General features: G+C 41.9%; 1 protein-coding gene across 1 annotated transcript; it reads right to left on the reverse strand.

Annotated features, from left to right (window-relative positions):
* Positions 1-1058: 1058 nt before the first annotated feature.
* Positions 1059-25544, reverse strand: si:ch211-89o9.6 (fez family zinc finger protein erm). The gene is made up of 8 exons (XM_044185655.1): positions 24960-25544; positions 13263-13366; positions 12897-13014; positions 12043-12176; positions 8597-8690; positions 7933-8048; positions 3959-4352; positions 1059-2488 (listed from the first exon to the last, which is right to left on the reverse strand). Exons 1-8 carry the CDS (start codon positions 25252-25254, stop codon positions 1812-1814), a joined length of 1932 nt encoding a protein of 643 aa, XP_044041590.1. The 5' UTR covers positions 25255-25544; the 3' UTR covers positions 1059-1811.
* Positions 25545-25957: the final 413 nt, after the last annotated feature.

The following is a 25957-nucleotide window of genomic DNA, read 5'->3' on the forward strand; positions in this document are numbered from 1 at the left end:
AACGTTTTGTAACGTTACCTCATCGTGTGACTCGCTTCCGAAATGCTCTTATGGATAATATATGTTTAATGAATCGTTCTGTGCAGTCAGAATGTAATCGAATATACTAAAGTTAGTAATATATCAGAAATTCAACCAGTCACTGATACTGTCCCACGTTAAGTAGGTAAATGTTACAGCATTGCAACCTAAAGCAGAGTGGCGCAGCGGAAGCGTGCTGGGCCCATAACCCAGAGGTTGATGGCTCAAAACCATCCTCTGCTATGTGCAATCGTCTCCTTTTAATCAACTCCAGTCTCATTACATATCTAATGTAAAGACCCTGTAATTAATACTCGTGAAATGTGAATTTGTTGGAAATCCTTCTGCGCTGCAGTATGACGCGCTTTTGACTGCCAGTGACGTTAACGTGGCTTCACAAATGCGAACACCTGTGGCCCATCAAAGTCGTTAGAATCGACTTGGAAAAGGATCAGTTTCGTTGAAGATGGAAAACTTAACTATATACAACACTGCTACTGAATGACATTTTGCTAGAAACCTTATGGTTTTAACGTGTTCGACTCTCAGCCATTGTAGTGTTTCAAAAAAGCTACATGTAGTCGGAAAAACCACATTCATGTGCGCAGGGTGACGCTCAAAAGATCAAGCTTTTTATGGATATGGATCAGATGATGTCAATTTGTTTATTATTGTGACCATTAATGATACAAGTCCACCTCAACATTGAAATCATTTCATTGTGCCTCAAAAAATGTTTATTGTACACAAATGACACTTGACGTGTTCAAAGTACAAAAGTAGTAGCAGCCTGTCAGACTCATTGTGACCATAGAGTGTAACTACTGTTAACAACAGTACAATCACTTTCACGCCTGTGGAATTATTAGTGCTGGTGTCTCTCAAAAGTAAGACCACATTTAAACCCTAAAAGCTACTTACTGGCATCTTTTGTTTTGAATTGGAAGGGCATGAAGGAGTTACACTGAAACTATGTAGAGAACTGTACTGTGACTAGATTGTTCTCAAAATTAATACAGCAATGAAAACACATTATAATGAATCTTTCAGTGTCATTTTAATATTCACAATAACAAGCTTTTGGCTTGGGCTGGCACCATTAAAACTCTTCATTTGTTCTTTCCATTTGATCCTCTACAGAAACATGTCATATCGCCAGTGTTATTTAAACATGTGCAGTAGGATTATATTTTATTAAACTAATGTTGTCTCTTTCCAGTTGGGAGGTTAACTGGTGGTGGCACAACACTTGGGCATTTCTGTCCGCACGTGAGAACAAGTTAGAGAAAGAGCAGATGACATTTTAGCCCATTTAGCACAAGTCAAGTATAAATTACATTAGTACCAACAATTTCCCAAAGCATTCCAAAGTCTGCTGGAATATTTAATGTGCTTTCCCTAACACCCTAACATGCCGTAGAGCATGAAAATTTACTTGCAGATGCTTGAAAAAAATTCATCACAGTAAACGTGTGATTTTGTTGTTGTACAAGTCAGCTTATTGTTGCATGGTGTTGCAGTGCTGACTATCAAATCAATCTGCACTTCAAGTTGCATCAAATGAAAGCAGTGACTGCCTGGAACAACACCTTCAAAACCCTAAAACAACATAACCCACTTTGGTAAGCATAAAAAACTAGTTTGGTCTTTTAACTGAGAGCTAATAGTTGTTCAGTGTTTCACCATAGTATATCAAAGACAGAAAATATCTGGAAAGTATGAAAGACAAAATAAGTAAATATGGTAAGTGTTTCACCCTTTGTATTGCTGCTCCAGTGTACTCTGTGTGATCAGCCCAGTCCTAACCCTCCCCTGGCCTGTGGTCCGCAGCCTGTGGCAGACTGCTGGTGCGTCCTCAGGTTGCAGATCCAAGCGAACCTCTTCCCACACTGGTCACAGCTGAAGGGTTTCTCCCCGGTGTGAACTCTCTGGTGCTTCTTCAGGTTCCCGGCCTCTGAGAAGCGTTTCCCGCAGGTGTCGCAGCGGAAAGGTTTCTCCCCCGTGTGGACTCTCTCGTGGGCTTCCAGATTGGACAGGCCGGAGAAAGCCTTGCCGCAGGCTTGGCATACGTAGCTCTTCCTGCGGCGTTCCCCGGGCACAATGCCTGCGGCCTGGCTTTTATTGTGGCAAGCCAGAAGGCTGGCTCGATGCTGTGCAGCGATGGCCACCTCAATGCTGGCCAACGCTGCTGCGGATCCCCTGGCAGGTAAAGCTGACTGTGCGGTCACAGTGGAGCTCATAGTACTACTGGTTGAGCTGATACCAGAGCTACTTGTTTTCCCAGCACTGTGAGTGTTACTGACAGCAGCTGTGGTGGAGGACAGCGTGGTCTCTGCACAGATCCTGCTGCTGTTACGAGGCTGCCGCAGCAGCTGAGCCTGTGCACTTCTTAGCATGGCTGGTGTTCTGCTCCATGGAGGCTGGGAAGATGGAGCCTGCATCCTCATAGGTATGGATACAGGAGCCCCTGCAGAAAAAACAAGGAGTCGACAATAAATCAGTGTCTGCTACTGCAGTGGACAGTAAAATATGAACACCATGTCATTTTAATAATAATATGACTATTATTTCGTTAGCCTTCATCAGATACAGTTCCCATGATGCTTTGACAGCACGTCTGTGTCTAAAGGAGAATCCACAGAGGGAACATTTTTGATGTCTGTCCCTCGTGCGTCTAACAATACACATACAGTTCACTTCCATTTTATCAAATGTATCAGTCCACACAATGCAAATCAGAACATGTCTTTTCCTTTGTGGCACACAAATCACCTGCTGTCTGTATGTTTAATGACTGATCGTGGAGTTTAACTACGAGCTTTGAGGCCACACAATGGGCGTAGAAGATTTGTTGGGCGGCACCAGTACGTAAAAATAACACCTTTATTTCTCATGCAGTCTACATGAAAATGATTTGAGACATTATTTTATGAGACATTAGTCAGCCTGGTGAAGACCCAGATTAGCTGTGCTGCTGATGGACAGCTACGCCTGAGGCTGATTGGAGGTTGGTGTGGATTGAGCAGATGGACACTTAAGTACTTACACACCGCTGACGTCTTGTGTCTAATGACCTAAATTCAAAAAAATCACTAAAAAGATGCAGAGACAAAAAGACACAGGACTGTTCACTAGATAGGACAAGATGCAAAGAAAGAGTTCTCTGCTCCCCCCCCAAAGAAAAACGCAGGGTAAAGTAGTCCGGCAAAAACGCTGATCCTGGCTCAACTTGGGTCGCAGCAGTCGAACAGATGCAAGTGTATGTACCAGGTAGAATACCTGGTAGCCTGTTCTGTGCAGCATTGTGTTAAATCTACAGTTTACTTGGCAAAAGTCAAGATGGAGGAGCAAATCACTGCTGATATAACATTCCAGAGTTGTAAAATCCTGCCTGTGCTATGTCTGTGTGTAATACGCCTTCAAAGTGAACTTCCTGGTTTGTACTTTATCTTCTCACTGCTACCTGTTCCTACACACCCACAGTTTTCTGTTCTGTTAAACTTCTAGGTTCACTCTGAAATATTCATATGTAGGACAGATCTGTTGGCTGGCAAACAACTAAACTGTAGACATTAGTATTCAACACAGTCAAACACAGTACCAGTGACATATTGTTATAGTTTCTGTTGTTTGCCCACTGCAGAAGCCACTAGAGTCACCTGTGCTCTAAACTTGTTTGAAAAGCTCGGTCCTTCCTCTTCACACTACAGAGCATGACCAGCATTTTTAATTTTACACTCCGGAGAACATTTTCAAGAAGATCCATGTTGGGTGTAAACTGACGCATTTTCAAATTTCGCCAGCTTAATGTGGACGTGATCTGAGGAAGCACTCGTCTCATAAAGTCATTAGTAATGTCTCTGTTTCAGGCCTTTAAAAGAGGCACCAAGGCAGCGACACACGGAGCCTCTACAAAGGAAAGGAGACGATCTCTTACCTTGCGACACAGACCGCTGGATGTGAACTCCTCCACTCGTCCTCACTGCTGAGGAAACTGAGCCCTGTGGTGGCTGAAGCACATGGTGAGGTTGTGGTTCAGTCTCTACAATAATAACTCCATCCTGGTCACGCTCTGCTGAGTCATCAGTGGTGAAAGAACATGAAGGGCCACCGGGGGCCGATACAGAGTCATTATCAGGGGCCCAGCGGGTGAAGAATGTCTCCAGTTCAAACAGAGAGTATTCAGAGCTCAGAGGGTTATTGTTACTGGATCTCTGCTGTTGTTGAGTGTTAGGGTTGGCTGGTGTGTTGGTGTCTGGTACCCTCAGCTGGACTGACACTACACTGCTGGGGCCTTGTGATGTTACAGGGGTCGACTGAGGTGCTGCAGACTGGGGGCATGAGCAGAAGAGAGGTGCATTAAGACCAGGTGTTAATGACTTCAATATCATCAGGGTAAGGACTGGATAGACATCAAAACAAATAGTTGGACATTTCTTGCAGCGTTAGATGAGAAAATAGATACCACCCTCACGTCTGCGCTGATTTGCTGATGTCAAGAAATAGTTACACTATTCCATAAATTCATACAAAATCAACAGAAAGACGCAGCGATGAACAGACACATCCACACCTGACATGATGAGATGTAAAGGGGCTGCTTATGCAGACACAGAGTAGTCCAGGCAGAAGGTGGATCAGCACAGTCCATCATCTGTCAGGGCGCTCAAACTACTACTATACTATTTCTGGACATCAAGAAGAACATTAAGCCAGGAGGTGATTAGCTTAGCTTAGCATAAAGCAGGGGGAAATTGCTTGCCTGGCTCTGCCCAAAGGTAAGAAATACATCTACCAAGACTTTTACTAATGAACATGTATCTTGTTTGTTTATTCCATACATAAACATATGACAAGTTGTGGTTTTATGAGGAGTTACATACTGTAACTATTTTGGCCAGACTCAGTGACTTCCTGGAGTCTTGTTGTCACTGTGAAGTCCCTGTGCCAAGAAATAGTTTCAGCACACAATTCCCCGTAAAACCACAACTTGTCACTTTGAAATTGTGTTTGTGTACCGATTAATCAAACAAATCAAATTAATCGTAGAAAAGGTTTCAGTCTTAGTCCTCTGGACACTGTTTTCAGAATCAAGACGTTTCGGCTCCCATCCGGAAGTCATTCGCAATTGTGAAAAAATGGACCGGGAACTCAGAAATTTAAGCTACTCTGTGTTACATAAGCCCTGCTCTCAGGAAGGAGTCTACATACAAATACGTAGAGAGAAGAGTTGATTTGAACGGGGTGTCAAGGAAGCCATTTTGTGAAAAAAGAAAACCCCTCTTTGAACAGAAATGGTGGTCTGAGATTCAATCTGCCCAAAGTTTACCACAGTGTATTAGCACCTTGGTCACGCCAATCATATGCTAATCAGATACTTAACAGTGATGAGGGAGGTGCAGCCAGAAAACAATAGGCCTGATTACTGATTACTGGGCCATCATGGAAACAATTAGGTCAGTTTCAGGTGAAAATAGCTAGAGTAATCAACAGATACTCAGGTAGACTTCTTCATGAGGGCGGGGCTTATGTAACACAGAGTAGTTTAAATTTCTGAGTTCCCGGTCCATTTTTCACAATTGAGAATGACTTCCGGATGGGAGCCGAAACGTCTTGATTCTGAAAACAGTGTCCAGATGACTATGACTGAAACCTTTTCTATGATAGAACACTCCTGGACGAATGAGGGACTACACCGTCTTAAATCAAATTAATCTGAACATCTCATTCTGACAGAAAGTGAATAAGTGTATTATTGTGTATAGTGTATATTAAAATGTTGAACTATTCCTATAGTAGAGGCTATAAAAGTGGCGGCTGTAGCTTAGAGGTTGAGCAGATTGTGCTTGGGCATGATACTGAACCCCAGATTGCTCCTGAAAGCTGCGCCATTGGTGTGTGATGGGGTGAATGACGTAGCGTGAAGCGCTTCAAGTGGTTGGAAGACTAGAAAGGCGCTATATGAATACAGACCACCATTTACCATCCCTAACAAAGCCTCTTACAGTCCCAATATATGACCGCACATGACTGGCATTAATGACTGCACAGACCACCACCCCATAGACACAATTAAAAAATAATATCTTGAAACTGTCCTTGACTACATCTCAGCAGGCCTCCAGACAACTTCAGTACAATATCTTGCATCATAATACAACTCTGCAATTTGTCTTGTTATTTTGGCTGGAAAAAGGCTACTTAAGACTTAAATTGTAAAGGGCAGCTGGTGGCTAACATTACACCCCACAACACTGGCTGAAGGTTCGTCCAGAGGGTGGCAGTACAGAAATGCTCATGGAGTGTGCAAAATTGTAAGTGAAAAGCACGAACGTGCTTCAGAAATTTGGTGAAATCTATTTCTACTTGGAGGCATATAGACTTTAAAGGGAATCTGTACATTTGGTCATTATAAATTACAACAATGTACTGTATGAGTTATAGATTTCATGATAATATTGTGTCACAATTTTGTAATGTATGATTTATAATGAAAACACAAATTCACATGTTGAGTTTTTATAAAGTTTTAATGACTTACAATTGCAAACTGTGAACATTGAGCAGGATTTACAAAATTGTGACACAATAGAAAAAGCTAGCGTTACATTTACAGTAAATGCTTATGCTACAATGGCTGGTATTTTACATAATAGTCACACTTTAAAATAACACATTCCTCAAGAAGAGAATTATTCTTGTAGATAAAACAAAGAAAAATATGTACTGAATGCATTTTCACTGGAAGAACATGATTAAAATACGTTAAGAAACAGTGCATTCTGTCCTGCACTGTCTGATATGTCTCATTATGTCAGTGACTGCAAGTTTTTGTTGCTTGGCTTGTTTTGTAGATTTTGATCTGACACCCCTCAAATAGTTCAAATACAGTCCTGGCCCTGTAACCCTTGAATTACTGTAAATTCTCAAATAACGGCCAGGCCCTTTCTTTACCTCCACTGCAGAGAGATCCAGGCCTTTATTTGAAGGCTCATATTAGAGACAGGCCTTTATTTCTAATTTCCCAGGTTTTATTATTTTATTATATTTGATCGTACACAACAGGGTCATGTCCTACTCACCACTCTGCTGCTCTTAGTTTCTGTTTTTAATTATTAATTAGGAGGAGATAAATTCCCTGTAGCATATTTTGGCTCCAGGGCAGTGAGCTACATGTCGTCATTATCTTGCTGTTGTCTGTAAATTTCAATTGTGATTCGATTTTGAAATATAAGGCTTGTTATTTAAGTCTCTCTAGGGGTTTTTGAGACATTATAACAGAGCATGTCCCTGACTGTATGCCTACGCCTGTGGGTGGTGTCTCTTTTGGTGTTTTTTCAGGTTGCTGGGGTCAGAGAACCTCTCGGGGCAGAGCGAGCACTGGTACGGTCTCTCCCCCGTGTGGATGTTCCTGTGGATCTTCAGGTTCCAGAACTGGGAGAATTTTTTGCCACAGATGCTGCAGCCGTACGGCCTCTCTCCTGTGTGAGTCCTGAGGTGGGATTCTAAATTTGCCGGGGAGCTGAACCCTTTACTGCAGAACCTACAGATGCAAACCCTCTTCCTGGGGATTTTCTGCTGTATATCAGCGCTGCTATAACTGCCCTGACCCTGACTTTGACCTTGTTCCAGGAACTGTTGGGACCGCTGTATCTGACCTAAAACCTGATTGGGGCTGGACTCCTCTGACAGATCGATAACAGGAGGCTGCTGCTGAAAGGACACAGAGGTGTGGAAGCCTCTAGAGCTTTCGACAGCCAATCCCCTCCCTGAGCTGCCAGGCTCTGCTCCAATGAGTGTGGTGGGCAGGTATGAGAGGGGGGCGCAGTGTGAGGACGGCCCCGGGAGGCTGTCATCGTGACAATAACTACCCCCCCCATTAGTCCACATCGAAGAATGGCCATAGCTGACCTCTGAGAAGCCCCGCCCAGACTCCTGCAGGTCAGACAGCTGATTGGTGGACGTTTGTGTGTTTTCATCAAATGGCAGAACTGCTTTGTAGTCATCAGTGCTTGACTCCACCAACCCTGGATACAAAGAGAGAGATGCTGAGTGTCAGACTCTGTATGTTCTAGGCAGGATCAGGCTTTTCACAGGACCTCCTGCCCTGTCTATTCATCCTCCATGTCAGGAGGGACAGCAGTGGTAACAGTATATGTAAAACAATGGCTGAGAAATATTCACTGGGTTTTTTAAAAATCTGCTGCCATGAAATAAAAAAGAGGCATTTGGCACTGGTCCATCCTTTACTGTGTGAGAGTTTTGGTTTTCGTATCGGTTTGGCTTGAATGCAGCATTTGATTTTTCTATGAGAAATACATGAACGGTGATGAACTGGTATCTTATTACTGATATTTTGAACATGTTGCAGTTCCAGTTGCTTTTCCAGTGTTTAATCTGCTTTGCCATACAGGAAGTGGGCATTTTATTTTGAAATTGATACATTTTTAGTGGCCATGCTGGGTAAGAGACAACTATACAGGCATATGTACTTTGTGTTGTAAGGGTGATGTCAGAGAAGTGTGCTCATCAGTGTGATCACTGATTCAAATGAAAGGTGGATGTGTCCACTAACCCTCCTGTATGCTGAGGCCTGTCTGGCTCAGAGTCCCCGTCACCGGCTCCACTTCCTCCACCTTCACCAGCACCACATCTGGCTCCTCTTCCTTCTGCACACACAAACAAGAGAGGAAATGTCTGTTATTACTGCACCGCAGACACAACATTGATGACTAAAAAGACACACGATAAAGAACATGATCAGGAGAGATGCCATACAATTTTACGACCTTTGCTTGAGTGGAGAGCTGATACTAGCTTATTACAGATATATCTGTACTGGCATATACGTCAGCCCATAAGTAACAAGAAATTGCAGTAGAGAAATGCCAAAGACCTGATTGAGAAACTGTGAAAACGTTCTGCTCAGTACATACCTTGTGTACAACTCTTTAAACCTGCATTATTTTCATCTTTTGCCCATCCAGCAGACACAGAGCAACATTAGCAACATTCATTTGGAGTGGTGTTTGTCACCTGATGAATGTTGAATGAACGAATATTCTGTCAGCTCTGTGTTTGGTCTCCAGCAGCTCCTGAGGGAAACATCTGGCTCTTTAGCTGCTAGATGCTCCACTATGTTCAGCAGCTGCTCTCTGAGTCTGTCTGCTGTCTGCTGCTGAGCAGCTATCAGAGCTTTTTCATTTCATTGTTTCCAAAACAATGAGCTGAAAGATGCTAAGATGTTTCGTAGCGCTGAGGGTGACTGCAGAGTTTGGTGACACTTCTCTGTGGGTTCGGGGGGTGACAACTGGTTCAGAGGAAGCAGTTTTGCAATATTCAATCATTTAAACCTGCCTTAGATTGAGAGCACTGACGGTCAATATTTAACTGTCATGTTTGTCATTTAATTTCTCCTCTTGTGTTGTCTAACATTAGGTTGCAACAAGTTTACCGTTGTGTACCAAGTGGAGCAATGAGTTGAGAACAAAATGCGACCATCAGTAATGTTTACACAAACTTAATTAAAGCTATAAATGAGCCTGTTTTAAATATATTTTGGAGATAATGAGGATCGTGACAGTGAAAGTGTGCTTTATACGTAGACAGTATGACTCATTGTATAACTGCATGAAATAAGATTTCAGCGGTTTAAGAAGCATATTTTATTCCATAAATGAAATGTTGCATATAAAATGTGAAATATTTCAGCTATAAACAACATGAAATGTGTTACATTTAGAATGACAATCCACTCCTTAACAATGCTCTCAAACATTTACTAGGAGAACATGGATACCATTTTCAGACCTGGCAAGTGCCTGAATACTGGACAAGACTCCAACACAAGTACTTATTTATTCCAACCATATAACCCATGAAAACAACACTGTGTGTAACACATAGATCACTGGGCAAACCACATTTTACAATCGCCTACATATAATGGAAGTGGAACCAGTTGTTCCTGTGTGTTAGACCATTCAGTCAGTGCTCCCTCACCTACTACTGAGTGATGTTCTGTTTTAGTCTCTAACTTTGCAACTGTGCTGGCTAATCTTTATGTGACAAGACATTTTGAGCCAAAACCTGATTTTCGTTGTGATTTGGTTGAGGGGCCACAGCAGCTTTACTTAAGAGATGTGTTCTTAAAGCTAAACAGCACTGTCTGCCATGTTCAGACTCAAACCAACACTGAATGCATCTACTAACAAGTATTAAATCTCCTTCCTCTGAGCCGCAGAGCTCCACTGTTGTCCAGAAACTATTACAACACATCAGTGAGCCGCACTGCTGCACTGGGTGACATGTTCCTTCATCACCACGAACACACACACTGGAGTTTATTCTGCCTCAGTCCCACACACACCGTCCTGCTGCCCCAAACATTCACTACAGCACCATATGTGGATTCATCCGCCGCTGGAAATAGTCCCCAACAAATGCACTGTTTCCTTCTGTTAGTCTGATAAAAACTACAGCGAGCAGCTGTTTGAGGAATTGACTGAGCCTTTTTAAACATTAAGCTTTACGTCTTCAGCAGGAACCAATGGGCTCGGAGCTGAGAGCCGCAGACAGGAACTGTCAGTACTGAGAGACGGACTGACACATTGCTGGTTTGAGTCTAAACATGAGATTTTTTTTTATAATAATAAACTATTTATACAGCACTTTTCAAAAACTAAGTTACACAGTGCATCACATGGTTGAACCAGGATTAAAACATTTCAGTAGGCAACAAAAAAAAAAAAAAAAAAATAGACAATTAAAATAATACAAAAACAAGATGGAATACCCAAAAATAATACAAAATAAAAAACAATAATAAAACAGGTAAGACATGTTGGAAATAAAACGATGTGCTAGCATTAATAAAAAGTTTTGGGTTTTTTTAAAGAGAGTTTTAAGAAATGATTTAAAAGACGTCACTGATTCTGCAGCCTCAGCTCTTCAAGCAGGCGATTGGGACAAGGCAGAGTATCCACTCTGGCAGAGAAGCTCCTCTTGGCTCACCTTTTGGACAGATTTGGCAATGCAAAGCTCCAGCTGTGTGCAGTATCATCTTGGGTGGGTCAACCCAAACATGTGTATAGGAAACAGATAAATGAAACACATTTCAGGTAAACATGTGTCCCCACTTTTCAATCTAAAACCTTCACTTGACCAGAACACAGAAATACTATCATTCCAATTCATCTTATTCTTACTTCTCTCTTTGAAAGCAACGTCACATTTAAAACATGTCTCTTCTTAGCTACTGTGTGAAACATTTAGAAATCTGTTTATCAAGTTCTTAAGATGGTCCTGTGTACAAATGATTTTCCTTGTGTAGAGACTCTTTTTCTACTGGATTATTACACCCTACAGTTCAGTTCAGGTCTGTTCCCAGGTTTCCTCCTCAGTATAAATTTCAGGGTGGCTCTTTTGCTGGTGGGTTTTCAGGTTTCTTATCCAGGCGAATCCCCTGCCACACATCCCACAGCTGTATGGTTTCTCTCCGGTGTGAACTCTTTGGTGTTTCCTCAGGTTCCCGGCCTCAGAAAACATCTTCCCACATGTGGAGCAGCTGAAAGGCTTCTCCCCCGTGTGGACGCGTTGGTGGATCTCCACCTTCTTGGGCCGGTTAAAAGCCTTGCCACAGTAGCTGCAAACAAACAGTCTTTCCTTGGTGCCGGTTCGATGGTGCACTTTGCTGCTGTCACTGAAGGGCTGGGACAGGGGGAAACTGGGGTCGTAACGACTCCAGCCGTTAATACTGGAAGAGGTTGATGGGAAATCAGCCGCTGCCATCGAGTACGAACAAGATGGCCTCCTTCCTCTCACTTCAACCCCCGACTGCTCGTCCAAAAGCTCCTCAACCAACGAGTTAGTGCTTTTATCGTTGTCACACAGCACGTCAAACTGAGAGTCATTGCTGCCGTCATCAATATACTGGTGTGGGTTTATTGTTTCCTGCAGTGAGTCTCTGCCCTCAACAGAGGCACTAAGTTCACACTTAAGGAGAGGAGAGGAGTCACTGACCTCCACTCCTCTGCTGCTGCTGCTGCCGGGACGCCTCGTCCTGCTGCTCTGGATCTGGGGCTGCAACTGGGTGTCCTGCTGTTCAAGGCTGGGTCTCTGCCCTGCAGCTCCACAAGGAACACACTCCACCACTCCTTTACAGAGACCATGTGGGGCAAAGAAAGGAGAAAAACTTAATAGATAATACTTTAGTCTCTTGATACAGACCAAATTTCTGACACAATAAATATTCACGCCTGTCAATTCTTTCATTAATCAATTAATCAATCATCAGTTAACATTAATCACCATTAATAGCTCACATGGTTCATTCATCATAATTCATTCATCGTGATGTATCTTTTAATGTGAAACGCCTGCAGGAAGTGTTGAGTTTCATGGACAGCAAATAGTGATTGACAAAAGTGACTGACAACAGTATTCAGTTAGACCCACCCTACCTGGTAAACAAACTCAACACCCACACTTGCAATAAAAAGCAATGCAGTCTTTCTGATACACATTTGTAGTCTCCCAGCCCAACCTGAGATAACCCTGGTGACATCATTATGACATCATGGTTTTCTCAGATTTGATAAAGCTCCTCCAAAGCCACAAGACATTATTCAACTGTTTACACAGCCTGAGTAGTACAGCCCATTACTAGTAACTGACCATCAGTGTAAAATCAGTGGAGTGCTGAAGAAGTAAACAGGAATCTGCCTGAGCATTCAATTAAATTTTCAACACTTGATTGCTTTTCATGCTTCAGACACTCAATGATTCAGTACTCGAAAAGTATTGATTTTTAATACTAAGCCTTAGGCACAGGGTAGTCTTATACACATGTGCATAAGTAGTTTGTCTGTACTCACCATCATCTCCTATAAGTGGCACGTCTCCCTCTGTTTCTTCAGCTCGTGACATGTTTGCCTCCACCTTCTCCTCCTTCACTAGCACTGCCTCTGGCTCCACCAGCTCTACGTCTGGAGACTGCACAACAAGGCAGGTTTGTCACTTGGTCATCAGCAAAGACCAGTTTCATATTCATGCAGCTACAGTACATGGCCTCACTCAGTACAAAACACAACCCTCTGCTGTTCACAGACAAGTTCAGGGTTAGGTTTCTATGTAGCATTGCTCAGCAGCCAATCTGTCCCATCCCTGTATGTTTGTTTTCAATATCCATTCCTTTCTACTCAAAGCATCATGTCTCCAGTCCTCCCTTGTGGTGTACTCACCTTACTCTGGATGCTGTCAGAATGGATCAGCTCGCTGGTTGCATTCCCTGCTGCAGCTCTGCCAGACCACAGATCCACATCCATCTGTTGCTCAAACACATCATCTACACAAAAACAAGGAAAATGTATATTTAGAAATACTGACAGTGTACATTTTAATGGTCAGTATTGACAGTGTAACTACAGTGGAAGCAGAGATAGGAAATACACAACAGAGATGGGAAATACACAACAGAATGTGTCTTGCCCACCATTAAACAGTTAAATATAAACCCAAGCATATTGTTGCTAAGGAATATTAATCAGTACTTTACTTTAACGATCAATCAAATGACTATGTGTAACGTTTTATTACTGGGTAGTGGAGACAACCACACCACTCCAAATAAATGTTAATGTTGCTCTGTCTATTGGATGTGTAAATAGGTGTCTGATAACAAGTTCACCAGAACAGAGAAGAGAATAAGAATAAGCCGCTGATATTGTGCATCTGTCAGACTTTTTGATGGTTTCCTGTGCCTTAGTACATTCTGGATTAACTGGAGAGTCTTACGGAACTTATTTGGGCAGCCTGATAATAAGGAATTGCAATAGTCCAACCTAGAAGTAACAAATGCATGCACTAGTTTTTCAGCATCATTTTGAGATAGGATGTGCCTGATTTTTGCAATGTTGCGTAGATGAAAGAAGGCAGTCCTTGAAGTTTGTTTCATGTGGGAGTTAAATAAATCCTGATCAAAGATAACTCTGAGGTTCCTTACAGTGGTGCTGGAGGCCAGGGCAATGCCATCTAGAGCAACTATATCTTTAAACGCTGCCGCTCCTCAAAACCCAAGACGTTCCCGTGTCTTGCTTCCCAGCTGCTGGGTAAAAGTGAAGGTGGTTAGCTCTAAGGTTAGCATCAACCTCAGACCTGGAGGAAAACGAAGTCTTCCTTGTGCTTCCTGACCAGTCTGAAAGTTGCAGCAGGAACGGTAAATACTATGCTTAAGTTACCTTTTTAACCAGATCATATTAACCTTTTATTGCCCAGAATTAAAAAGGCATCTTACCAGTAACACAAATGTCCATGAGTCCAACATAAATTCAGCCCAACATAAATAGTGCAAAAAAGAGTTTAGGGCATGTATTAGTCATTGAAATGTTGATCAGTTCAAGTAAAAGTTCAAAAGAGGTTGATAATCTAACAAAAACATTTCTAAATCAGCTCTGATCTCAATATTGAAATTTCCTCACTACTAAAGGGACAGCAAGCGTTCAATTAGCATTGCAGTGGAGGGATGTAAGCATGTCTAAAGGCTCTGCAGTCAGGCTTGCTATTTTCTTAGTCACGATGTTCCCTGCAGCTCAGAAGAGGCGTTCGGATGGGGTTGATGTTGCTGAGATAGACAAGTATGACTGCCAGGATGGCTAAGGTGAGAAACCTTGCTTCATTTTCCTTCCACCATTTGAGTGGGATCTCATTCTTTGGGATAGGCTCATTCCTCACCATTTAACTGTTAGTATCATCATCTAGAACATGTTCATTGTCTTCCTCACTGTTGGTGTGCTCATCTGAATCTGAGCCAAGCTCCTCTCTCAGACTGGTGGTTTGGTACTTGCTGAGTCAATTCAATTAAATTTTATTTATATAGCGCCAATTCATAACAGAAGTTATGTCATTGCGCTTTTCCTATAGAGCAGGTCTAGACCGTAGTCTTTATAATATTAATTACAGAGACCCAACAAATCCCACCATCAGCAAGCCTTTGGCGACAGTGGCAAGGAAAAACTTCCTTTAAGAGGGAAGAAACCTTGGACAGAACCAGACTCAATGGTGGGCGGCCAGCCGCCGCTGCCACAGTGTTCCACACTGATGTTGCTGTGTTTCCTGTCTCTCCCTTCGTTTTACTTGAAGTGCAAGAGCTTGAACTTGACTTGCACTTTTAGGCTCTCTCTGCTAGCAGGAACTTTAGTATGCGAAATCTTGAGTCAAGGGTAGGGCTGGGTATTGTTTAAAAAATTACGATAACGGTACCAAAACCGGTACCCTTCAAGTGTTACAGATACCAATAGAGTACTTCTTCATACCCGCCACGTGAATGGAAGCCTTCAGTTGCGTAAACAAATACATTTTGAAAGTGTTCTTTAATTTGATTTTAATGCATGAGATAAGTGTAGCCTATACAGTGGTGTGAAAAAATGTTTGCCCCCTTCCTGATTTCTTACTTTTTTGCATGTTTGTCACACTTAAATGTTTCAGATCATCAAACAAATTTAAATATTAGTCAAAGATAACACAAGTAAACACAAAATGCAGTTTTTAAATGAAGGTTGTTATAAGGGGAAAACAAAATCCAAACCTACATGGCCCTGTGTGACATAGTGATTGCCCCCCCCTGTTAAAACATAACTGGTTCATCACGCCTGAGGTCAATTTCTCTAGCCACACCCAGGCCTGATTACTGCCACACCTGTTCTCAATCAAGAAATCACTTAAATAGGGCCTGCCTGACAAAGTGAAGTAGACCAAAAGATCTTCAAAAGCTAGACATTAGGCCGAGATCCAAAGAAATTCAGGAACAAATGAGAAAGAAAGTAATTGAGATCTATCAGTCTGGAAAAGGTTATAAAGCCATTTCCAAAGCTTTGGGACTTCAGTGAACTAATAACACTAATAAAGTGGCAGGTGACACCTAACTATGCCTCAGTGCCAATATTTGTCCATGTATCTGTGGTGAGAGTGATTTTTGTTTTGACCTCTTTGAGTGAAGCGTTCACTCTCAAGAGTCTCCTCATATTTCCTCTCCATCAGCTTAATGAAGTAAGCAGGGCTCCAGACTAACTTTTTTTCACCACCGTCCTGAAAAACAATTTTAACCGTCCCGAAGTGAATGTAAACCATCATAAAATCTAAATGTTTCTTTACTTTGTTAGTATCATCTAATGTTGTTAGTTGCATAATGTTTTAATAAAAACACCATTAAAATGTTGAGGAAATAAATAATAATAACATTTATTTTGTTGCATTCAAAGAAATAGGTTTAAAACAAAACCTGAAAAATGATCTGTAGAGTGTCAAACAGAATTTTAAAAAATTAAATAGTTAACACAATTTAATAACACAGCAGGCGTTTGTCATGTATGTTACCACGACCACATGGCCCATAGAAACACAAACAAGTCAAGGGAGATCGATAAGACAGAACTGATTAATGTCATTCAGGCTTACATAAAATCATATTGTGAACATACTAGCCATGCTGGCAATTATTTGTCAACTAGGAAACCTACCATGGCTTTTACCCTGTAGGCCGACATTGTAGTTTGTTTTATCAGCTGCTGCTGATAAGCGGTGCACCGGTGCACTGAAATGGAGGGCAGCCAGTGTTTAGCTTCTTTAGCTGTTAACACACCGAAGGACTCTGCTGCCCACCGGCTGCTAACAGCTAACTAGCTCTCCTCCTGCCGATTTTAACACAGATTTGTTGTTCACAATGTAGCATAGCAGGGAAAAATAATATACTCACACACAGCCAGGGTAGCGCCTGGCTAAAGTTAGCTAGCTAGTAGCAAGCAGCTGGCTAGACTGTTTCAATCAAATGATGTGTGTATGATCTGTAACCAGCGCAACATATTTGCGAGGTCCTGCCAGCCCTTTGTGACTGAGGGGTTAGACAGACCGGTACTGTGGGAACATTTCAGGATCTTCTTCATATTTTTCGTAGGTCTCGTGCTGAGTAGTCAGGCAGTGATAGTAACTATAGTAACAGCATGAGAAGATGCGATCCGCTGTAGTCAGGGCTCGGTTCAGTTTGTCATTTGCTAAGCGATAGTTATACATACATACAAAAATCCCTTTCATCCCAGGGAAGCTCTCTGTTCGTCCACAACACATTTTCTATCGTCCACGGAACGCAATTAGTCTCGAGCCCTGTAAGAGGGCCCTGGTGAAGTGTGTACTAGGCCTGCACAATATGAGGAAAATCTGCGATGTGCGATAACTTTGTTCAATATTGAGATGACAATATGACTTGCGATAAATAAACAAATACTGAAGTGTGTATATTAGCTATACAGTTACTATATCAGGTTGGTTGTCTTTAAATTCAGAACAGGATTAGAATTAAATATAAATATAACTAAATGTTTCTAAAGCTACAGTAGTAGCAAAATCATATAAACTCAATATCATCTAACTGGAAACAAATCTAAAATCTCAATAAAATAAATCATATTCCTGACATTAAAATACTGAGTGAAGTTTAGAAAGAATGAACACAGATCAGTCAGTATCAGTGCTTCCTCCTGTCCTCTGTCCTCCCTCTGCTGCGACTCACTACAGGTAAGTTACCTGGTAGAGGGGGGAGGGGCTGCTTTGTCTCAGCTAAGTTTACAAGAATTTGCCAGATATTTAAGGTTACGTGGCAAACTAAGCTAAACAGTTAGACTATATACATTCATTTTAGCTTGTTTGTGACAATTTGCTATTAGCCGAGCTAGCTCGCTGTGGTTGTGTAAAACATATGAGAGACTGCAGACAGATTAAAATGTCGCTTTCTACATGTTCACGTTTATGCTTGTTGAACAGGTGTATTGGCTTTTTACTCGCCAAGGTTTTATTGCACTTACAGTAAAGAGCGTAGTTATCCTCAACTCGAGTAATCTTCACAGTCTCCACCACGGATGGCTCTGCTGGCTGCTGTGCAGCTTTCACCGTGTGCATGTGTGTATGTGGAGGTGCTCAGTCCGACACAGAGCAGGGCAGAGGCTGCAGCGTGATCATAAATACTACGGTCTTAGCCCCGGGGCCCTGGGTTTCCATACCCATCCCTAAATTAAATGTTTTTTCTTATTCATCGCGTTTCAGGCAGTCTTCTGCAATGTGTTTATCACACGTTTATATCGCGATGATGATGAAAATACGATTTATCGGTCAGCACTAGTGTGTATCACACTGTAAAATGGGTAAATTGCAGTGGCTATGGGTAAATGACTGTGGCCATTTAGTTACAATTTGCAACCATTTTTGCAGACAATGCTACTTGCAAATATGTCCCCCGTTTCTTGTTTTTTTTTTGTTTTTGTTTTTTTAAATTGTTATTGTATTTCATGTGAAACACCAGGAGAGAGCAAGAACTGGTGTGTGTGTGTGTGTGTGTGTGTGTGTGTGTGTGTGTGTGTGTGGCCCTATATGCTCACTATGCAAGTTGCATAGGGCCTGCCTTCCCCTCATGTCAAAGTGGGTGTCAGTATTTACAACTTCGATGAGAGGATGAACTATCCTTCTGGTCATGAAAAAACAAAACACCATGAGAATTGGTGAATTGCGGGAACAGCAATCAGGTAAACTTGTGTTCTCTCCTCTCCATGTTTGATGTCAGCAAATAACAGTAAGGTTAAGTTGATGTGCTAGCTTGCAGTGCATCTCTCTCTAGTCTGTCTTGCTAACCTAGCTGGGCAGTGCCTCTTGGTCTGTCTGTGTCTTGCCAGCCACTTTAAGGGCTGTGTTCTGTGACTGTGTGCCTGACAAAAGTGAGTGTAAATACATCTATTTATTATGTTTGATAAACGCCAACAGGCAACGGTGTTAATAAACTGCAGCTCTTTAAAGTTAACTTCATTGCGCGCGAACATGCGTTTACATGCGCTTCCATGAAACTTGTGTGTTTCAGCAACAACCTCTGTGGAGACCAGTGATGACAATATATGGCATGATGGCACTCCTCACACATCATTTCCTCTAAATCTGAGAAAATTATTCGTTCAGGTGGGTGGTGGGGGAATTATTTATGTGAACATCAGAGCCAATCTGAGCATCACAACTGCACACCCAGTTGGTGTTTATTAAAAAATATTTGTATACATTATTTTTTAATTAGACCTGCTAAATTTCAGGTGCAGCAGTTCGACCAATGAAAATGTTTAGGCGATTTTTGGTCGCATGTGCGGTCGCACCCTGGAGCCATGACATATGAAATTACTTAACTGTCATTTCAAAAGAGTTGCACATATCACTACAACAGAACAGACAAGACAAACTTATATATTCCTTTATTTACGGCGCTATGTTGTATTACATTGTCAATAAAGACAGAAAAAATATACAATGGGCGGTACTGGTTTGACAGTCTGACAGTGGTCTACCACTTTCAAGCGGCAGCTACAAAGCTCTTAATGGTCTGGCACCATCGTATCTTAAAGATCTCATAATACCATTTTATCTGACTAGAACACTGCGCTCCCAGAATGCAGGGTTACTTGTGGTTCCTACAGTCTCCAAAAGTAGTCCTGAACCATCCCTTAGTTATGCTGCTATATGCCTAGACTGCCAGGAGACTTCCCACGATGCGCCTCTTTTCTCTCTCCTTCTCTCCCTCTCCCTCCATCTGTATGTATTTTTATTACTTCATGTTACTAACTAGACATCTTCTCTCTCCCGTAGTTTTGTGCTTTCTCGTCTCTCTCCTCAGGCTTCTGTCACTTTCAACAGGTATTTCTGCCTCCAGAGCTGCAGAGACTGGATCTGTGGTTGTGGGCCACCTGCTGCCCCCGTGTTCCTCCTCGGCTTGTTATTGGCTCTGTTATTAATACTGACATTACTTCTACTATTAAAAAAATAAATAAATAAATTGATTTGCATTATGCCCCCCCCCAAAAGATAACCGGCAGCGGCGGATGGCCGCTCACCACTGAGTCTGGTTCTATCTGAGGTTTCGGCCTCTTAAAGGAAGTTTTTCCTTGCCACTGTCACCAAATGCTTGCTCATGGTGGGATTTGTTGGGTCTGTGTAATAAATATTTTAAGAGTACGGTCTAGACCTGCTTTATAGGAAAAGTGCAATGAGATAAAGTCTGTTATGAATTGCGCTATATAAATAAAATTTAATTGAAGTTAGGAAACAGTATGTGCCAGTGGAACACGAGCGGCATACCATCCATGGATGTATAAAGAAAACTGGATACAGAGTCATTCGTATGAAAGCTGTTTAGTGGCACATCAAGCCAAAAAAGTTCGACTTCCTGGTATAAAATTACTCAGATCTTCAGCATCATGGCGCCCATAGAGCAAGAGCACCAGAGACTTCCGCCAGCCGAGCCAGCCCACCGCTAACTTGAATGAGGATAAAATGATTTAATTATGCGGCTCTTCTAGACTTACCAAATGTTATCGGACCGAATGGATCTAATTCTGATAGTGAAATGAGTCACTATCCACCGTTAATAATAATTATCCACCGTTTTACAGCCGCTTCTTCCACAATGTAAGACTATAGGGGAAAAGTATTTTTGGGCCAGTGTGCGCCACGTGACGGACGACGTGTGTATGAAGAAAAAAATAACACTTTCACTGGCTCCATACTTTGCACTTATTCATACCTTCAGTCAGTAATTAACATGGACGACACAGAGGCATCATCTCACCCAATAAAAAATTAGTTAGTCCTCATTTTGGTGTTCTTTGACGTTGGTTGTGAAATTAAATAGACATTTAAAGTAATTTCTTATAAAGAAGATGTGAACACATCCAAAAAAGCACAGATAATCCCAGCAGCTATTCAGAAACATATTAAAACACAATCATCAGCTGCATGACTGTACAAGTACATATTAAAGCCTGACCTGATACTGGATTTACTATAATCGGGACAGTTTCTAAATCATTTCAGCCGAGCAGGCATGTACACCAAATCCACAAAAAGCTAATACATGTTGGCCTGCTACATGTAGCTCTCGTACACATGGAGTTTGTGAGCCAACAACTTTTGCTTTCTATTTTCTAATGTCATTGTGAATGTGTACGGGTTTATATATTTAAGGTAAGTGATAAGTCAAAGCTGTCATAAGTGACGGACAGGTAGTAACATGTTAGCATGATGAAAATATTCTTGACAGAGGCCATTGTTGATCCTAATGTAGTCACAAATCATTGGAGCTGAGTGTGCAGTTAAGAGGGTGAGGCACTGGAATTACTAAAACTCTTATTTATATTAAGAAAATATGAATTAAGACTATTTCTAAACTTGGCAGTGTCCAGTAAGGTGTATAACAGCCACATTTTAGTCCAATTTAAAGTAGCTGCCTTAACTACTAAACAACAACCATGTTCCACCAAAATACATTGTGGTAGATAGCTATCAGTCATAGTGTTGGGTGAATGCTGACTTTAGGCCATATAATTACACTATAATATACATATAATTGTCTTGTTAGACCTTAGTGCGTCTTGTTAGATCTTAGTGCTGCGTTCGACACCATTAACCATCACATCCTATTACAGAGACCGGGACATGTAATTGGCATTAAAGGAACCACACTAAGCCGGTTTAAATCCTATCTATCAGATCGATCTCAGTTTGTACATGTTAACGGTGAGTCCTCTGTGCATGCCAAAGTTAGTCATGGAGTTCCACAAGGTTCTGTGCTTGGACCGATTCTATTCACCTTATATATGCTTCCTCTAGGCAATATTATTAGGAAACACTCCATAAACTTTCATTACTATGCAGATGATACCCAATTATATCTATCGATCAAGCCAGATGAAACTAGCCAGTTAACTAAACTTCAAGCATGCCTTAAAGACATAAAGACCTGGATGACCTGCAACTTTCTGATGTTAAACTCAGACAAAACTGAAGTTATTGTACCGAGACACATTATCTAAAGATATAGTTACTCTAGATGGCATTGCCCTGGCCTCCAGCAGCACCGTAAGGAACCTCGGAGTTAAATTTGATCAAGATTTATCCTTCCCAAATGAAACAAACTTCAAGGACTGCCTTCTTACACCTACATAACACTGCAAAAATCAGGCATATCCTGTCTCAAAATGATGCTGAAAAACTAGTGCATGCATTTGTTACTTCTAGGCTGGACTACTGCAATTCCTTATTATCTGTCTGCCCGAATAAGTCCCTTAAGACTCTCCAGTTGATCCAGAATGCTGCGGCACGTGTACTGACAAGAACTAAGAAAAGAGATCAAATCTCTCCAATATTAGCTTCTCTGCACTGGCTCCCTGTAAAATCCAGAATAGAATTTAAAATCCTTTTCCTCACCTACAAAGCTCTTAATGGTCAGGCACAATCATATCTCATAGTACCTTATTACCCGACTAGAACACTGCGCTCCCAGAATGCAGGGTTACTTGTGGTTCCTACAGTCTCCAAAAGTAGAATGGAGCCAGAGCCTTCAGTTATCAACCTCCTCTCCTGTGGAATCAGATCCCAGTTTGGGTTCGGGAGGCAGACACCATCTCCACATTTAAGAGTAGGCTTAAGACTTTCCTCTTTGATAAAGCTTATCGTTAGGGCTGGCTTGGGTGAGTCTTGAACCATCCCTTAGTTATGCTGCTGTAGGCCTCGACTGCCGGGAGACTTCCCATGATGCACCTCTTTTCTCTCTCCTTCTCTCCCTCTCCATCTGTATGCATTTTTATTACTTCATGTTACTAACTAGACATCTTCTCTCTCCCGTAGTTCTGTGCTTTCTCGTTTCTCTCCTTCTGTCGCTTTCAACAGGTATTTCTGCCTCCAGAGCTGCAGAGACTGGATCTGTGTATTACTAATTAGTATTATTACTAATTTATTAATATTAACACTACAATTACTATTCTACTATTTAAAAACAAATTCTACATGGCCTTTGTATTGTGCTTTCTCCCCACCTCTCAAAACCTAACACGGCAGCAGCGGATGGCCACCCACCATTGAGTCTGGTTCTGTCCAAGTTTTTCCTTGCCACTGTCGCCAAATGCTAAAGAGTTCGGTCTAGACCTGCTCTATAGAAAAGTGCAATGAGATAATTTCTGTTATGAATTGGCGCTATATACAGTGATGTGAAAAAGTGTTTGCCCCCTTCCTGATTTTTTATTTTTTTGCATTTTTGTCACACTTAAATGTTTCAGATCATCAAACAAATTTAAATATTAGTCAAAGATAACACAAGTAAACACAAAATGCAGTTTTTAAATGAAGGTTGTTATTATTAAGGGAAAACTAAATCCAAACCTACATGGCCCTGTGTGAAAAGGTGATTGCCCCCTAAACCTAATAACTGGTTGGGCCACCCTTAGCAGCAACAACTGCAATCAAGCCTTTGCGATAACTTACCATGAGTCTATTACAACGCTGTGGAGGAATTTTGGCCCACTCATCTTTGCAGAATTGTTGTAATTCTGGTTTTTGAGCATGAACTGCCTTTTTAAAGGTCATGCCACAGCATCTCAATAAGATTCAGGTCTTGCTGGTGTGTTTTGGATCATTTTCCTGCTGCAGAACCCAAGTTCGCTTCAGCCTGAGGTCACGAACAGATGGCCAGACATTCTCCTTCAGGAGTTTTTGGTAGACAGCAGAATTCATGGTTCCATTTATCACAGCAAGTCTTCCAGGTCCTGAAGCAGCAAAACAGCCCCAGACCATCACACTACCACCACCATATTTTACTGTTGGTATGATGTTCTTTTTCTGAAATGTGGTGTTACTTTTACGCCAGATGTAATGGGACACACACCTTCCAAAAAGTTCAACTTTTGTCTCATCAGTCCACGTATTTTCCCAAAAGTCTTGGGGATCATCAAGATGTTTTCTGGCAAAAATGAGATGAGCCTTAATGTTCTTTTTGCTCAGCAGTGGTTTTCGTCTTGGAACTCTGCCATGCAGGCCATTTTTGCCAAGTCTCTTTCTTATGGTGGAGTCATGAACACTGACCTTAACTGAGGCAAGTGAGGCCTGCAGTTCTTTGGATGTTGTTGTGGGGTCTCTGAATGGCTGATGAAGAACAAAATGAAGACTTTGGAGTGGCCAAGTGGAGATAAGTTGAGCAAACTGTTTGCGAATGTTTATTCAACATCTGTTGCATAATAGCCGAACCTTATATGGATTCAGATGTGAATTTGATACAGCATTCTAGTGAGGCTGACAGACTTTGGAGTGGCCTAGTCAAAGTCCTGATCTGAATCCAATTGAGATGCTATGAAATGACCTTAAAAAGGCAGTTCATGCTCAAAAACCCTCCAATGTGGCTGAATTACAACAATTCTGCAAAGATGAATGGGCCAAAATTCCTCCACAGTGCTGTAAAAGACTCATGGCAAGTTATCGCAAACGCTTGATTGCAGTTGTTGCTGCTAAGGGTGGCCCAACCAGTTATTAGGTTTAGGGGCAATCACTATTTCACACAAGGCCATGTAGGTTTGGATTTTGTTTTCCCTTAATAACAACCTTCATTTAAAAACTGCATTTTGTGTTTACTTGTGTTATCTCTGACTAATATTTAAATTAGTTTGATGATCTGAAACATTTAAGTGTGACAAACATGCAAAAAAAAAATCAGGAAGGGGGCAAACACTTTTGCACACCACTGTAAATAAAATTGAATTAATTATACTGTGTTTTGGCTCAGCCATTATGTGTGTGTTTATTTATTTTTTTGCCATTTCTACTTTGTGTGATAGCGATAGCTGGTGAGAGACAGAAAAGAATGGGGGGTGACATGCAGCAAAGGGCCGCGTGCTCCTCCAGGTGAGCTACGGGGGCGCCCCGATTACGTGTGTGTTTGGTCAACTTGGTAGAATAACGTTAAACGTTTAGACCATGATACAAACACAACCACACACGTACATTTTATATATGTTTTAATGAGTGTGTTCGAATGAAACGACTGCCATGGTTTTAGACTTAAGTGTTCCACTCCTGCCTTGTTATTGTCATCTTACCGGCGGAAGGCGAGGACTCTCGGAGCCTGTCGCTGGTGTTTATCTGAACCCTTGGTCGGCTGCTGTTCATGGCGCTCTCCCGGAGCCTCCTCTCGGCATTTCCCCGGGCCATCTTCAGCTCCAGCAGATGCAGCTTCCTCTTCAGGGCTTTGTTCTCTCTCTGGCACTGAGACATCTGTAAACTCACCACCGCATAGTCGTCGTCCACCAGCTTACAGATCTCCGCCACTGCTGCATTAGCCAGTACCTCCATGATGGAGGCCAGCTGGGTCTGGAAGGCCAAGCGGCTGGACATTGTTCCCACAGTCGGTTGGTCGTTTTGGAAATACCGTTTAACTCCTCCTGCAGGATTAGGATATGCTGGAGGTTTGGTCAAACCATTACAGCAACAGTGGGAATTCTACGCGTTTAAATGTTGAGCGGGTAAAACACGGCTAAGCTAAAGTAGCTTTTCCTCTTCTGTCCACAAGCTCCCACCGCAAACATATGGCGTCATTTCCGGTTCCACAAACATTTCTTCTTCTTCTTCTTCTTCTTCTTCTTCTTCTTCTTCTTCTTCTTCTTCTTCTTCTGTTGGGTTTTATGGCGGTTGGCATCCATAATTATGCATTACCGCCACCCACTGGATTGTAACAGCTTCACAGTGTAAACTATTTACAGTGTCCACCCAAAGTGATCCCATGCCATAGTCCATTCTATAACCCAGACCCAATCTAGATCCTCTCCAGATATGTCCACAACATTCAAGAACCTTCTTGCATCATCCAGCACCATATTAATCCTTTCCCACTTCACCCCTTTATTTCAGCAGCATAATTTATAACCATAGCAACAAATGCCAGAAATAGTTTCTTGTCCATACTGATGCTCTGATTATCTCCATTTCTTTTCTGCTCCTTTTCCTTTTGTACTGCCACCATTTCACCGTTTCTCTCCATTCTCTTAGCAGCTTCAGCGTATGACAATCCCTTTTCTGCTCTGATTTTATTCATTTTTAC

The sequence above is a fragment of the Siniperca chuatsi genome, linkage group LG3 (assembly GCF_020085105.1).
Source record: "Siniperca chuatsi isolate FFG_IHB_CAS linkage group LG3, ASM2008510v1, whole genome shotgun sequence".
NCBI classification, from domain to species: domain Eukaryota; kingdom Metazoa; phylum Chordata; class Actinopteri; order Centrarchiformes; family Sinipercidae; genus Siniperca; species Siniperca chuatsi.